The 16,361-nt window shown below is 35.9% G+C and overlaps 1 protein-coding gene across 1 annotated transcript in view; it reads right to left on the bottom strand.

The window, feature by feature from the left end:
- LOC136366566 (dynein axonemal heavy chain 5-like) overlaps nt 1-16,361 on the bottom strand; it is a 150,564-nt gene that overhangs the window by 117,268 nt on the left and 16,935 nt on the right. The window contains exons 14-29 of the mRNA XM_066327725.1: nt 16,099-16,300; nt 14,578-14,673; nt 13,697-13,870; nt 13,514-13,603; nt 12,910-13,065; nt 11,834-11,973; nt 10,032-10,183; nt 7,672-7,879; nt 6,920-7,007; nt 6,678-6,801; nt 6,377-6,540; nt 5,149-5,241; nt 3,794-3,997; nt 1,903-1,983; nt 1,416-1,820; nt 1,151-1,269 (exon numbers count right to left, since the gene is read on the bottom strand). Coding sequence (XP_066183822.1) covers nt 1,151-1,269; nt 1,416-1,820; nt 1,903-1,983; nt 3,794-3,997; nt 5,149-5,241; nt 6,377-6,540; nt 6,678-6,801; nt 6,920-7,007; nt 7,672-7,879; nt 10,032-10,183; nt 11,834-11,973; nt 12,910-13,065; nt 13,514-13,603; nt 13,697-13,870; nt 14,578-14,673; nt 16,099-16,300 — 2,496 coding nt within the window. The remainder of the gene's footprint in view (nt 1-1,150; nt 1,270-1,415; nt 1,821-1,902; nt 1,984-3,793; nt 3,998-5,148; nt 5,242-6,376; nt 6,541-6,677; nt 6,802-6,919; nt 7,008-7,671; nt 7,880-10,031; nt 10,184-11,833; nt 11,974-12,909; nt 13,066-13,513; nt 13,604-13,696; nt 13,871-14,577; nt 14,674-16,098; nt 16,301-16,361) is intronic.

The raw sequence follows: 16,361 nt of genomic DNA on the forward strand, positions 1-16,361 counted from the left end.
CATCTCAGCAGTAGGACAGGGTGCAATTCCCAGATCTCACACCTAGAACCACTTCTTGGCCACATATTATTTGTTGTGCCATGGTTATTTCTAGAAAGAAGTTCAGGCAGATGGGCAGAAAGCAGAGCAGGCTGACTGCTTGGCAAGGGAAATGGGACAGGAGATGAAAGCAGAAACAGTCAGCAAAGGCAGACAAGGCGTGATCCCACAGAACCTGAGCAGGAAGACCAGGACCCTCAGGATGTTAATCAGGCTCCAATGATGGTCCAGGTCTTCAGATAAGTCTACCATAATTACACAGGACCAAGGTCAAGCTGGGAAGGTGAGTCAGTAAATCAGGGGGCAGGGCAGGGCTAGGGAAAGTAACCAGCATGAGACCCAGTCCAGCTGGAACTGAGCTGCTCTGAGGTCAGCCTCGGGAGTGAGTCTGTGTCTTGGGACACGTGTTCAGCTCAGCAGGGTCCACAATCAGGCACAGGAAGAGCTGTGGCAGAGCTGGAGCTGCAGTCAAGGACCAAGCAGTGAAGCCCCAATTTAAAAGCACGTCCCATAGGATGGGTGTCAGGGCTGCATGGGAGTCCTCTGTCAGCAAGTGGGGACAGAAGCCCTTAAAGGTGAGGTATTTTCCTAGAGCCATAATGGAACACAGCAAGCCAAAGCCTGTCTTTCCTTCCTTGTTGCTACTGTAGGAGTGCCCAACGAACCACAAATATCCCACAATTTATGTCTTCAAAAGTGATAAAGTAAGTTCAAAAGTAAGGCTGAGTAAGACAGTGAATTTAGAAATACCTAGAACTGGTATCTCCAGTCACATCCAAGACACTGCATTAATACTTACTGTTAAATATCTCCAAAGCACTTTTTTGAGTTAAGACTAAAAAAAAAAACTTAACATTTTGATCTGGATTCAAAATTCTTTTTCCCCCAACATACTCACTCTTATGGAATATCACTGACTCCAGCACTGAAGATACAGGAATGAATCTTTGACAGTAAGATTGTATGCCCACTTAATCTGAAATTAGGCCTTTTTTCAGGTGTAATATTTATAGTGATACTGTCCTGTGTTTATTTTCTGAAGCCCTTTAGATACAACATTTTCAAACAATCACTAATGAAGTATAATTTTATTGCAACACAGATCACTTACTTTTCATCATATTCTTTATAAAATCCTGCAGTATCAATTTGGAATTTTTGAACAACTCTCAGTAAATCGGTTTTCATGTTTGTCTGTACCTTCAGCAGCAAGTCCTCAACCTGTTGTGCCTATATGCAGACAAAGAGAAAAAAAACAGGCACAAAAGAACAAATGCAGGAAACAAAAAAATTAATTAGGTAAATAAGTTTGTTCTATCATTTCAACATTAAGAGAGCTGATAATAATGATTTGAGAAATAATACAACTACAGTACCTGTGTGTTTAGGTTCTTCCAGGCATAGGCTAATCCATCACCTCTTTCTGTATTTTCATCTTGATTGAGCAGGTTGTATTTGTGAAGCACAGAATAAGATTCTTCTATATGTCCAACTGTCATGTCAATTTTAATCTCATTCTCTCTTATCTCCTTCAGTGCTTCCATTGCTTCCCGTACATCATCAAGGTCATGGATAGGTCTGCTTAGACTCTTGCTAACATTTTCAATGAATGAATAAATTTCACCCACGTCTGTGGAAGACTTTTTATTTAAAGCTAATCCAAATGCTCTTTGTCTTGAGCGGCATTCCTGAATTAAAGCCATTTTCAATGACTCTGTTGCAACTTCCACTGATTGCAGTGCACAATGATTGGGCAGTTCTCTCATTTGCATTTCTAATTGCTAAGAAAATACAAGTGTTCAGCATTTAATTTCACTAGAATTTACCTAAACAGTTAGTTTTTATTAAAGACAAAATACTTACAGCAAAGTATCTGATTTGAGATTGGAATTCAGCCATTGTTGGTTTAGTATCTATAAATTCCTTCACTTTTTCTTCTGGATCCTACTTAAAAGAAGTTTATTTTAATTACTATTTAGCATTGGTATTATAATAATCTACAGCATGCCCAGCTGCCTGATGCATTGTACAAACACAAAATGTTCCCTCCCTGAAAGAATTTAATATACAAGCATTAATTAGTATAAGCACAAATTATTTTACTTGAACTGCCTTTCCTGACTCTTATTTTTTGTATAATATTCTTTAAAGAACTTGAAATCTATAACTCAAGAAATGACACAGGTCAGGATGTCCCTTATCCATCCAAATGGTACTACAAAATTTACAATTGTTAAAATTATTATCAGCTGCTAAAATTTTGAGGGAAATATTTTCTTCCTATTCTTCCTTCTGTCTGTAACCCCACTAAAGTAGTTCATGTCCTCTAACAGATTTTAAATGTGAGGAATTGCACTCAGTCATTCATCACTCTTCCTGAAAGAGTATCTTTAAACTGCAGTCTCTAGGTGCAGATGGCCTCCTGGCCATTTGAAAAAAACAGTTCGGCAGTGAAGGATGGATGTATGGTGAGAGAGGGCATTTAGCTTGTGGAAGATTGTTTTTAGGCAATAGAGGATTGAGCGGCCTCCCTTTTCATAAGGTAGGCCAGTCTCCGCAGAGGTGAGAAATCAGTGTCACTAGCTCAACAAATGTGTAAGATTCTCAGTTCAATTACAGACAGATGATCTTCACCTGTCTCAGCAACACTGCCCTACAGTGTGCACTGTGAGAGCCCTGAGAATCTGTTTGCACCTCTCTGGCCAATAATGGGTTACCTGTGACAGTTCCCAATGGTCCAACAGAGATTATGAAGGTGGCAGGAACAGCACGGACTCCTGAGGAATTTTAAGTCTAAGGATTAGGTTAATTGACTATTTTAGAAGGTTTTAGGAAAAGAGAAGCATCAATCTACTGCATCACCCAGTCTGATTGTGTCTTTCTGGGTGAAATGACATGCTACTAACATGTGCTTAGCTCAACCAAACTGAGCATTAATCAGCTTTGAAACCTCAGAGGCCATGAAGAGCTGAAAATGCCCTCTCTCAGCCTGGACAGAAGAGTCAGCTCTGGGAATAAGGTCACTTGAAAGTTGATTTAGAGAGGAAAAGTTAAAAACAGTGAGTCATTTAAAAGATAAAATTAGTCTTGTTTTGATTGCTTGTTTCTTGGCCTTACTAAAGCACCTTGGATAGGTAAGACCAGTAGTTGTCCATTCACAGAGCTGAATTTCACTACTCAGCCTGTACACAAGGTTTTATTTCATGATTAATATCCTGACAAAACACTCCTCAGAGCTTTACCATTTCTATGACTGGACCCACTTCCTCATGAAGATAACTCCATCAGCCCAGATTCACCTTGGCTTTTGAATCCTCATTGCTAGATATAGGTCATCTCTTTTTTTGTGAAGAAATAGAAAAGTGTCTTTCAACAATGGCTGCTTGAGAAGAACTAGTCAGTTTAATATTCAGGAATATCTTTGCTGTCTTCAAGTTCTAAGCGATTCTGCTCAACTATTCTTTTTCACAACACATGCAGACAAGATGCTGTGAAAAAGATGCATAAGCATATGACAGCACAAGCTTGTTTATGCTCCAAAATTCTTTTGTGCTCTTCTGCTTTTTTTCTTAGATCAATGAAGATATGCAAGTTCTGGTCAACACACGAGCAGGCAGGGGAATTATGGGTGTATGGATTCTACCACGAAACCAACGCTTCCTACCGAGCACAGACTCCTTATACAACAAATAACATTTTTTAAATGTATTTAGATTTTACAACACAGCAACATTATATTAAGCATGTAATTAACCTTATTCCAGATGTCCGAAAATTCAGAAAAGGTCTTCAGAAGAACCAATTCTTCAGTTTTAAGAGACAAAATAATTGTATTTAGTTGGATCACCACTTTGTTTACATCCTTATGTTCGATGATCTGCTTGTCTAAAGGTTTCAGTGACACCACCCTGGTGAGTTTGCTCTCATCACCTAACTCTAAAGCAGCAGCTTGTTCAACCTGGTATAAATTAAACAAGAAAAAAAAAAAAAGTCCACCAGTTTGTTTGGGATTTTGTTTTAATTTTTAAATTACAGAATGTGCAATGAGGCTCAAATAGTACTCCTAATTACTTCTAAGAAGAGACAGGAAGTGCAGGGAAACATCCACAGGGAGAGTCCCTATTCTCAGCTTGGATTTTTACAGTTCAAGTGTTAAAGCTGATTTTATAAAAACTTTTCATGCAGATCTCTGTATTAATCATCTCTAAATCACGTTAGTCAAATGTGCATCATATACAAGTAAGACTGCTTTTTCTTCTCCTACAAAGCTGCTTATCTCTTTCTGCCTTCTTTAGTACAGAATTACAATCTATACCCATTCTTGGCCATAGAAAATCCTGGAGGCAGTGGGAGGGTTGGCTGCTTGGAAATAAGCTAACATTCCACTTAAGAAAACAGAGTTCAGTCCACTCTCTTCCAGTTCTTTTTTTTTATTATTCTTATTTTTAATTAATTATTATTTATTTGCAGGACTTGAACGTGAGTTTTTTCAATGAACGGAGCTGATCTGTTTTTCATGCCATATCAACGAAAGAAAATATTTTTGCAAGGACACTTTTCAGCTCAGATATACATATACCTATATTTTGTTCCCAGATGAGACAGTTAAGGACACTTGATTAGCAGTACTGTGCATTCTTGTCCCTCATCAGATTTCAGTTTCTATCTAAACCTCAGACCTTCCCAAGGTTTTAGTGCTGATTTTGTTGCCAGTTAAAATATTTGTACTGTATTAACCATAGTATTATAGATGCCATATGAAGGCTTGCAGTTTAACTTAAGAGCGTTTGCTTGAGAAGAGGGATAATAACTTATATTCAGCTGGTAGTACTTACAGATAATGTTGGTCCTACACTATCATCATACTTGAACAATATATTTAAGATTTTTTTAAAGCAACTTTTGATTTTCATATTAGAAACTACCAAATATAAGTTTTATGGACTATTACTCTTCTGCTATATTTCTTGACATAGAGATTAAAAACTAGGATTTCACTTAACAGGAAGATCCACCAGGTAACAAGTCAAAGTATTGGTACAGAATACAATCTTAAGAAATATTAACCAAAATATCGTTTTTCTTAAATAATCAAAATAAAATACTCACCTGCTGCTGTTCATGATGTAAGTAAGAAAATTTCCACAGGGGAATATCTTTGGCTACTGATAGTATGATATTTACGGCTTTGTTTACAGCACTCTGAAAAAAGAGAAACATTCACCTTAAGCTCACAGAGATATCATGTGTGTGGGGGATGATCATCCAAATACCTAAGATGAAAAATTATACTTCTGTCTTTAAAGGAAATACTCTAAAAAGCATGACATAGAATCACCCAAAACCACATTTTATAAGGGGAAAGAGTACTCCATAAAGTTTTATCACAGTCCTTCCAAGTTCATGGGGTTTTCAAACAAGAAGATAAGAGACGTTTATGAACAATAATCATGAATCACTGGGGATTAGTGATTCAGTCCTTAGTTACAATACTGTTTCCCTTTAAACTTTTATAAACATTGTTATGTGTTATTAATAATAGTTTTCATGTTCACACCAGAATGCTTTTGAATACATTTTGCTGAAATTTTTGATGGTATAGTCTATAATCTACACAGGCAGCTACAGAAATTATCAGATGATTTCTTCTATGTATAGTATTTTAAAATCAGAGTGTGTGGCCTGATTTCTCACTGACAACACCATGAAGGCTGCACATGAAACTTGAGAAATAATTCAGCTACTCATTTTGACAGTCACCATGCTAAATGAAAAGTCCAGAAATCATCACCACAAACAACTAATACTCTGTGAATAATTTCAGACATCACAGGATATTTCAAATACATGTGTAAGAATTCTCCTGAATTAATGTAAATTTAAAAGAGTGTTAATTTTTCTTCACAATTTAGGGCTTCAGGCTGGTGATATTTTTCTTTACATTTAACTACTGCTGAATTCTTATTTATGAATAACACTTTAAACTGATTCTATATTCTGAAAGAGTTTAAAGAGACTAGAAAGTCAATCAGGCTGTATTGATGGCATTCATTTTTAATTTTTTCACTCATGTTGAAATGTTTGCCTCAAAGTAGAGGTTTGTGAATTACCGCGTTAGTGAGCTTTGAGAAAAATAGTTTCTGGTAATAGCCAACAAACGTGATCTATGGTTCATGCCCTGAGCACCCAGGGTCATCATGAGCTCAAACAACTTTTTACCTTTTCTTCCTCTTCTTTTAGTTCTTTTATCAGATTAAACTTGCCCATTACTTGTTTAAAACAATGCATTTATAAATGGTTTGTCATAAATGACTGAGATGTGCAATTATTTTGTTACCTGAATATCTCGAAGACTTGGTTTTAAGACAACATTTGGAATAGCCAGTTGAATTTCAGTTCTGAACAAAGGAACCCTGTGTGCCTCTACAAACTTAGTTGTCTGATATCGGGAGTCAATAACATGCAGTCGATGTCTTAAGGTCTCTAAAGAAATCTTCGTGCCTAAATAATTGTAATATTTAAGTGAGATTTTCTTTTTTACCACAATAACCTTGGGGGGGGGGGGGGGGAGGGGGGAGCGTGGAAATCGTGAAGTTTTATCTTAAAAGTTACAAATATCTGAAAAAGACCAAACTCACATCTGATCAAAGAGTCAGTATTCTTTTGACAAATCTGCCCCATCAGGTTATAGTAGCTACAGGACAGACATTCTTGGCAGCGTGTTTTCTGTTTCACGTCCAGATGAGCACAGGCAAAGGAATCCTAAACAGTGAAAGGGAAATGCTTGGGTAAATAATCAGATTATGCACCATATAAAGGAAACACAAAGTATCTGAGTAGGTTGTAAAGGGCTATTTTTTTTACATTGTAGAGGTCTTACCTCCAGAGTTCTTCCAGCATCTGCTTTCAGACGGTGCTTAATAACATCTATAAGTTCATATACAGAGCATTCCACTTGTTGGCTCCACCTACAAAAACAACTTTACAGTCACCCATCGTGAATCAAACATAAGAAATACCCTTTGTTATTTCCCAGGCACACATCCCCTGTCCTACTGCATTTATGTGCTGGGAAATGCCCTTTCAATGTTTTTCAGTTTGTTCATATTCCTTCGGCATGCAGAGATTTTAAAACATGCTGACTAACAAGAAACCAATTTGTCAGATCCCATTATATCTGATTCATTTGGACTTCATAAGAATTTTTAAGGTTTTTTTCCAGCTATAGCTGATAAAACAAATTTATCATGATAAAGCAGTAAAATAATCTGTGCAATCAGAATGAATAAAGTAAAAACAAAAGAAGTATAAAGAAACAAGCAATTAACGTGTGGGTGAGATTTCAAGTCCTACCCATCTTCATTTTTCTTGCTACTTATTAGAATGCTATAAAAAAGAATGAAAGAAATGCTAAATAGAGGCAAAATGCCAAATGCTATGCCATTTCACAACTGCTGTGTTCAAGATACTTTGGAGTTTCTGCCCTGCATGGTAAGACTATAACTCTGCTCTAGACTAGAATGTTACTGTTACAGAAACATTTTAAAAGTAAAGGCTCTATGCATACAAAAGTATCAAGTAAATAAACCCTCCCAAAAATGGCCTTCAGGTCTGTCCAATTAAGAAACCTACTGAGACAGTTTGGAAGCAGTAGAGATAGCAAGCTTTTCTGTTTGTTCCAAGAAAGAAGTCACATCTATAGGTTCATCTTCTGGCAAAACTATCAGAGCAGTGTTTGACATGTCTTTCAGAATTCTTTCAATTCTGCATTCCAGGGTATCAGATGCTGCTTTGGCTACATAGTCCAACTCCCTCAGGGCACTGTAAACATTCTGAATAACTAAACAAGGATAACAAAGTGAAAACAAATCAATGCAAAACACAGACATCTTCAAGTCTCATCTCCCCTTCCTCACAGCATCCCTGCCTCCCCCCAGCTTTTATAATAAAATGAAGATTTAAGGGAAATGAAATATGAAATGAAGGCCTGAAACATGATGGACTTGCTGTCCATCTTTCAACTTTTAGATTAAACCATTTCATAATAAGCAGAACAATATTCTTCAAAATATTTCTTCTTTTGGGTAATAACATTCTAATAAAAAAGATCAACAAAATAGAACAGAAAACAGATAGGATTCAAATGCCCAAACATTATTTTGGTCCTCCTACACACATACACAGCAAAATGCAGCACTTTACCATTGTAATTAGCTTATAAATTAAATGGCTGAAATTTCCCCAGCCAAGACTACAGCCTTTTTCAACCATTAGATTTCTTCTTTCATATGTGTGACCTAATTTACTTTGGAAACAGATAAACATTGATTTAACAAATATGTTTGTTAAACTAAAGGTAAAATTGACTGTTTCTGCTGTTGCTGAATAGACTGGAAAAATTCTTCCCCTTTTGTACTTCCGTTGAAAAATAGAAAACAATACAGCACCTGATGCCCTTTGTCACTATTATTACCATAGGGTTATATATATATAAATATATATATATATGTATTGAAAAATGTATACTTCTGCTGTATGTAGAAAGAAATCACTATGATATCTAAGCCACAGCAGTGTGACAGGACTGTCCAATTGCTGATGTTTTAAGCAGGAAATGTCATTAATTGCTACTAGGAAGTTAATTATGGAACTTGTCTTTTTTATTGCCTAAAACAGAAAAGCAATCCAACAAATTCCTTAGATTTTTGTTTAATATATAAATTCAGTAGTTCTAAATCTATTTTTCTGCTGCGTCTCTTAAGTTTTAGTCTAGAAGGCAACTATGGACCCCCATATTTCTAGATGGAGTTCCCTTAGGTGGAAAAAAGTCACACAAGGTGTTAGGCTTGAGTTCAGCACATTGCTGGCAACTAAAAAATATTTTGTTTTCACCAAACCAGTGGCTAATTTGTAGGTGCCCAAAAAACATTCTGGGCATGTCAGACATTGCTCATCTTCAAAAAGACATGGTGCCTATACTCGAGGAAAGAATTCCCTTCTAGCTGTAACTGCATTTCAGCCGCAGCAGCAGGAAACAGCCCAGATACCTGCACTACCTCTAAATTATAGAAAAGAGACCAATGGTGATACAAAGGACCTTCACAACCTGAATTATACCTATTTAGATACTGAACACAGCGCAGAGAGTACCTAAATGAATGAATAAATAAATAAATAAACACTATTGTAAAGACCTTCCTTATCATATGTTACTAAAAATGCGAATTAAACACAAAAAATCATTTTAGAGCTATAAAATATTTTTTTAAAAAACACTTGCCATTTGGTTCTTGTGCTTTTGTCAGGTAAAGGTCAAGTAAAGCTGGAAGCTTACCAGCCCTGCCTTAAGCACTGGTCAGAGCCCTGTGCACCAATGCCACATGCCAGAGTCATAAATAAACAGCTGAACAAACCTGTGCTACATTTCACTTTCAGATTTAGACTCTACCAGCTCCTGTTTATATTGCTACTTTTCCTTTTGAATAAGAAAAGGGAAAGCCTACCAATCAACCTCAACTGAAGAACTAATTTACAAGCATGAGCTACTGTTTTCTCATGAAACTGCAACATGAAAGTCTTGGTGATGGTTTTATATATGCCTATCTCAATGACAATTTACAACAGTTAATCAACTTTATGCTGTATTTTATAGTGTTAAGGTTATGTCTTACTAGTTGTGTAGAAAAACTCAATGCCTAATAAAAAATGTTTTCTTGGAAATAAATTAGGATTTGGGTAGAAATCTCCAACCTTGATTACAGACATGTCACTTTTAGGATGTTCAGTATAAGTTATAAAGTTTTTTATTTTAAAAGTTACTATTAAAACACCCATAGCTATTTCCTTGTCTCACATTCTTGTAGCAGTTGGGCTAAAATTATCCACCTAAAATGAAGAGGTCAGTCCACAAACACATTTTTCACAGAGGAGCACAAATAAATGCAGGCACCTAACAATATGAACAGCTCACCACTTTTTCTCCTATTACCTACATTTATTGATGTGCAAAGAAGTCCACGACAGCTGCATCAGGCCCGGGGTAAGGGCATCCTCAATTTGTCCTATCAATGGCTTCATCAGTGGTTTCAGCACAACTGGGATCCTATCCAAGTGTTCCTTGTAACTGATCAACAGGTTCTGGAGCCTGAAAGACATGGTCATGCTTATAATGTGCTTAATTCAGATATTTGAAACGCACAGAATTTGGGGCACATTTTCTGCTAATAAGGTTTGCAAGTTCTGATCCCATCTTAAAAGTAAGAACCCTTCTCAGTTCTCCCTAACTCCAGCCAGGCCTCTTTGTCCTTGCCAACAGAACCAGACTGAAGAAATAAGTACCTCCAGCAAAGTGACTGTGATCAACTGACAGAATTTTTCTCCCAAGAAAAATTATTTGCAATTGAAAGAAATAGAAATAGGAAATTGAAAACATGGCATTTTTGTTTCCATCTTCCCATCTCACAAGACATGGCATGAAATTCCACTGCTTATAAGAAAAGCTACATACAAACCACTGAGAACCCTGAATCCCAAAGAAAAAGAGTACAAATTCTGAAACAAGGCCTACCAATATAGTTGCATAAAAATGGAGCTGCACAAAGAAACTGCATAAACAAGAATTAGAAGCAGATATAATTTAAAGGTCAGATACATAATGGGTTCCTTACAAGAACTACTGCAAAACCAGAAATAGCTGTGTTCTGCACCGGATTAAAATCATGACTCTAGACATCACTGTTACAAGCTGCATACTGAGATAACCCATTCACAATATACCCAAAACTGCTTTTTAAATGCTATTAATAAAAAATCTACACCCCCTTAATATTTCTTATTTGTTTGGGGAGTCAATATGAAGGGTTTTTTAGAGTAGAAGGCAAGTTTAGCTTTCCTTTTTTAATGCAAACAATTTCTGCATTTTTCTAACTGCTGGATGGCAAAATTTGGGGCTGTGGATTTTTGGAGGCCTGCAGCACACAAGGTTTGCCTTGCACATTAAAAATGTAGTTGTCCTTAAACACTCCACAGAAAATCAACAAAAACATTGCATTGTAAGACTGAAACATTGAAAATTTCAACAACACAAAAAGAGAGGAGGGGTTGAGGTATGAAACTTATGAAACTCATTAAATTTCATCCCTTTTTGTCCAATTCTGATTAAGAAATGAAGAACATTCCTCACAAAGCACTGCTTTTTTAAGACTGAACATCTCTGTTTAGAGAGTTCTAGAACTAACAACCAGCATCCCTGAGAATGAAAGAACTCTTGCAGCAGAGATTTGGACTGTTACAAGAAACAGAAAGAAATTATTTTAAATCAACAAAAGTGAATTTAGATATTCAACATGAGAGACCAAGTTATAACTTAGGCAACATATTCCCTTTACACACGTTTGGGCTGTGCTGTAATCAAGTAGTAAATTCCAGCTTATTTTTCTAACAGGGAGAAAAAAAACTTGTGATGCTAAGTGTAATATATTGGGGTGTAATTGCTATATTAGAGTGCACAGATGCACTCCAACAATAACAAAAGCAGTATCTAGGAGCTCCACTTGGAGTGCAGCTGTTGAAGTAACAAAACAAAAACATGTAGGCGTTTCCAAGCAATGAGATATGTGTGTAAACAGGAACAACTGCATGTTAATATGGAAATACAGGGGAAAGCAATTAAAATTCAATTAAACTCCATCAAAGAGAAAAAAATAAAATAAATCAAAAGCAATATATGCAACAGACTCAAAGTTAGGGATTCCCATTTGAAGATGAGAAACAATTCCAAAAACTGTTCACTCACTCCCTTTGATGTCTTTTAATCTGTTCTTCATCTGCACACAAGCCAAGGACAGCATCCGGAACCTCAAAATGCATTTTTCTTAGGTATTTTGTCTCATAAAGTACTTCCAGGACCATTGGGTCTAAATTTACAGATAATTCCTTCATGTAGCAGTGAAAAAAAGAAATAGAAAATAAGACACTAATTTGGTATTTACATGTAGCTTCATATAACTGGATCATATAAAGAGATGTAGATGACTAGACAGGATTTTAAAAATATTTACCTCCTCTAGAAATATATGGGTTTCCCAAAGTATTAATCAATGAATATCTTACACTGATTTCAATTTCTTCTGACTCCTTCACTGTACCCTAACCACTTGGCTCCCATGACTTCCCAAGTTTAATTCTAGTTCTGCAGCTACATTCTCTGGAAGTTAATTTGCTTTTTCATCATATGCTTTTTTCTCCATCAGTAACTAGGGAGAAATATTGTGCAGGTTAATATCTATTTGGGGGCACTAAATGTTTTTACGATTCAACATAAATTTGAAAACTATGTCCTAGTTGTCCATTATGGAATCATTAGTACAAAAAATGCCACATTTTAATCATAATTTCTCTGCACTACAGCAGAAAAAGAATCTGTGAAGTAAGAATGGTAACATTTTCTTCCTCAACAATTTTGAAAGCAAGTCAATGAATTATTTCCCTATATTCAACACAGTGATATTGATCACTGCAGAAAAAGCCATGATATAACAAAAAAATCCTTCCTTGACTAAAATTTTGGTTAACATAGAAAATAAACAAGGAAACAATAACTAAAGACTGTGGATAAGTCAGTAGTAGATATGTATTTGCTGGATACTGCCTCTTTTATACCCTGAATAAGACAGAAGCCTTATGAAGAAGAACCATTATGAGACGTATCATAAATATACACAAAAATGAAAAATTATTTCAACTCAAATGCCTTATTTTTCAACCCTATTTAAGCTAAGAGTTACTTTCTTGTCTATCCATGATATGATTAAAGTAGCATATGTAATACTAAATCATATAACAGAAATATAAAGAATAAATCATATTTACCTTGGTTTCTGGGTGCCTGACAAGTAAGAAAGCACACAGAGCATTCCTAGCCTGGTCAGCAAACCTGCACCAGGCCCTGTAATAAATAAGCTCAAATTCCAAAAGAACTGTAGCCATTTTATTGTAGTTCTTGATAACTTTCTTCATTTCCATTGTCTGCAATTTAGGGGAGAAGAAAAGGAAAAGAACCACTTAAACAATTCAATGAGTCTAACAGTAGAAAGGTCCTCCAGTAGGTCTCTCTAACACATGAAAACAAAAGAAACAGGAAACTCTAAATTATGCTGGTTTAGAGACAAGATAAGACACAGAAAAATAGCAATACATTTAGAAATTCAATTATTAAGTAGTATTCAACTGCTCTAAGCACCATAACTCTTTTCCTGGTTTTTCTTACCAATCTTGTTCATAGAAGGAAGTCTATATTATGACATATACAAGGCACTAATGGCTCACTGAGAAAGGTGTACAAATGATCCCACTGTTGGATGAGCTTGGATACAAGCTGCTAGAATAGTGAGTGTAGAAGTATACAAGCCAATTGTCTGTCTGCTAATAATATCCTTGACAGCTTAGGATAAATCCTCCTATGCTAATTTCTAACCTTCAAAAGTGTGGTTTTCTTTTTAAGGAACATCATTGGATGGTCAATTTTTCTGAATAACTGCTGAGCCCACATAATCTTGCCTGTTACCTAAAACACAGAAGACATAAGGTTATATTTTCATTAACTTAAAAACAGTCAAGAAATCAAGTAATTTTTCTCTCTCATTTACTTCATTCTTACTGGTGGTATATTACGTGGTATAGGTGGATTTTCTTTTTCCTTCTGATAAAGCTTTTGAATAAACTCTAAGTCTTTGCTGTACTGGTGAAGAACAATGGTATACTTCTCATTTAGATCAATGTTATTGTCTCCTATTTGTTCAAATTTCATCAGAAATCCCAGCATCTGTTGAGTCTAAAAAGGAAGATGGAACATTTACTTCAGAAGATAAGAGTTCAGCAAGTTGTTGTCCATAAAATATTTTATTAATTTAGAGAATGCTATTTAAATTTATAAGTTATTTTCTAAGAAATGAAAAAAAAAATCCATCCAGATGAATTTGTGAATTTTATTTCTGTATGTTGTCCCACACAGGACATACTTACCACTGCACAAACCAAGAAACTGTTACTACTACAGCTTGGAATTTTTTTGACTCTCAAATCCTCACTCCTTTTTTCAGCAAACTGCTGTGCTAGAACAGCTACACCTTTACTCATACTTCAGTAACATCTCATATCTGACCAGGGCCTGAGCCAATGAACAATATGGACATTAAGGAAACAGATGGCAGACATTATTTCACTACTCCTGCCAGAGAAACAGGAATAACTTAGAAATGCAACAGGAAGCACCAGGATGAAGAAAGAAAATGAACTTCAAAATCCAGAGCTATAAAATTGGTATGGAAAGCATGAACTAAGATTTGGCACCAAGTAAGAATTCTGTTACAGCACTTCTGCAAGCACCTTTTAGAACATTTGTAAGAGATTTGATGTCCTCCAACATTATCTCAAGCAGCCACCAGCACAGTATAGAACACTGGCAGTAATGAAGGAGTTATGAGTACTCGGCCCTTCCAAGCACCAGATGCAGGGGCTTGCATTTGTAACCTTACTTACAGTTAGGGTCTTCTCAAACCAGGAATCCACATATTCCTGTATAGATTCATACAATGCTGCAACTTGGTTCTTAAATTCAAGGTAATCTTTTTCAAACTAGAATAAAAGCAAAAGAAAAAAAATCATCTATCATGCTGCTTTGATTTTACAAAAGCTTTTGGGGAATCTGTTTTATCTACGTGGTGTGTGTGTGTTCAGCATTGCATTAAAAAGAACAGGAACAGCACCAGCAGCAAAAGCATTTACACTCTAAATGAAGCAAACAAAACATAAGCAATGCTAGGTTAAATGGTTAAAGCCTCATTTTCATGAACACAAAGAAGCACAGAGGAGCACAGAGCACACAAGCCAAGGAAAACTTATAACCTCCTCATCAGAGAGAACAAAGCACATACCAACTACTTGCAGCCCTGCCACAGGAGAGTGCTCAGCTCACTGTCCAGGTATGAACCCCACCAAAGACAAGAAAACTGGCAGGTTCTCTAGAGCACCATGCAGACTAATGAAGGTTGTAACCAAGTTTGGCAGCTCCTACAAGTAATTTGAGTATTTGTCTGTAGCAATTTTTTCTTAAGAGTCCAAAATCCTCAGTGCCTAACAAAAGGAGTTCAATGCAAACATCTCTTAAAGAGAGCACTGCACAGGCTTGGGAAGACAGTACATAATAGATGCTGCTCCAAACATTTAGGTGTAGAGAAGTCATGCCCCTTTTTAACTTCTCCAAATTCCAGTGAACAGTAAGTGCCCTCTTTCAGAAAGGAGCCAAGCCGCAAGTAGTAGAGAAAAAAGCAGGAAGTATTAGAGAAACACAAGCCATCAAAGTCTGAAGAAAGTACTCCCAACTTAAATGTTTAAAGGAAAGTTAGTAAGAGTGGCAAGCTTTAGTTCAGGAAGGCAGGAGAGCAAGTCTACACTTCTAGGACTTCTATTGTAGGCCACTAACTCCACAAAACAAGCAGGCTATAGTTCAAGAAAAGCAGCTCATTTCCAGCATGTACAAGATTGAAACATGAGACCAGACTATTTGAAAAGCCACTTTAGTTTTTTATCATTCTGTTCAGCACTGGGAGTGATATCATTCCCTTCTCCTTCTGAAATGTGTAATCATGTGCCTTTACTAACTTTGTTATAATGCTGCCATTACTATTATTTTTAATAATACTGAGTAACAGTTATAATTAGACAAACTGCATTTGGTGTGTTAACATACCTAAATTATTTTTAACTCTGCAATTCAAAATATATGCATCTCAAAACAATCAGGCTTAGGAAAATTAGTTTGTAGCATTACCTATCACACAAAACTAATTTACTAAAAAAGTTAACAAAAACATTTGAAGTAAAAAACCAATTTCACTTTCAAACACTTTCAAATCTTATTAAAAGATATGAGAGTATTGGTATCATTGTTACAGCAAAATAATATATGCATTTTTATAATATTAAAAATTCTTAGCATAACTCCAATGAACAGAAGGGAATCAACAGAGTGATTGTCATACAAGTGCTGAATGTAAGTACCTCTGTTTTCCTATGGTCCAGAACATCATACTGTTTGGATTTTGTATTTGTCGCAATGCTCTGGTATTGAGTAGTGATCTCATCAATGCCTTCTATTTTCATATGCTGGAGCTCTAAAAGGCTTTCCATAGTATTGCTCATATCTGAAATATTCTCCAAACGTTTACAGAAGGTCTCAAATTTTCCAAATATGTAGTTTTCACTAACAATATAAAAAAAAAGAGGGATTTCTATGAAAATCTCTTTGCAACAGGTTTTTATTT

This window comes from Sylvia atricapilla, chromosome 1 (genome assembly GCF_009819655.1).
Source record: "Sylvia atricapilla isolate bSylAtr1 chromosome 1, bSylAtr1.pri, whole genome shotgun sequence".
Classification (NCBI taxonomy): domain Eukaryota; kingdom Metazoa; phylum Chordata; class Aves; order Passeriformes; family Sylviidae; genus Sylvia; species Sylvia atricapilla.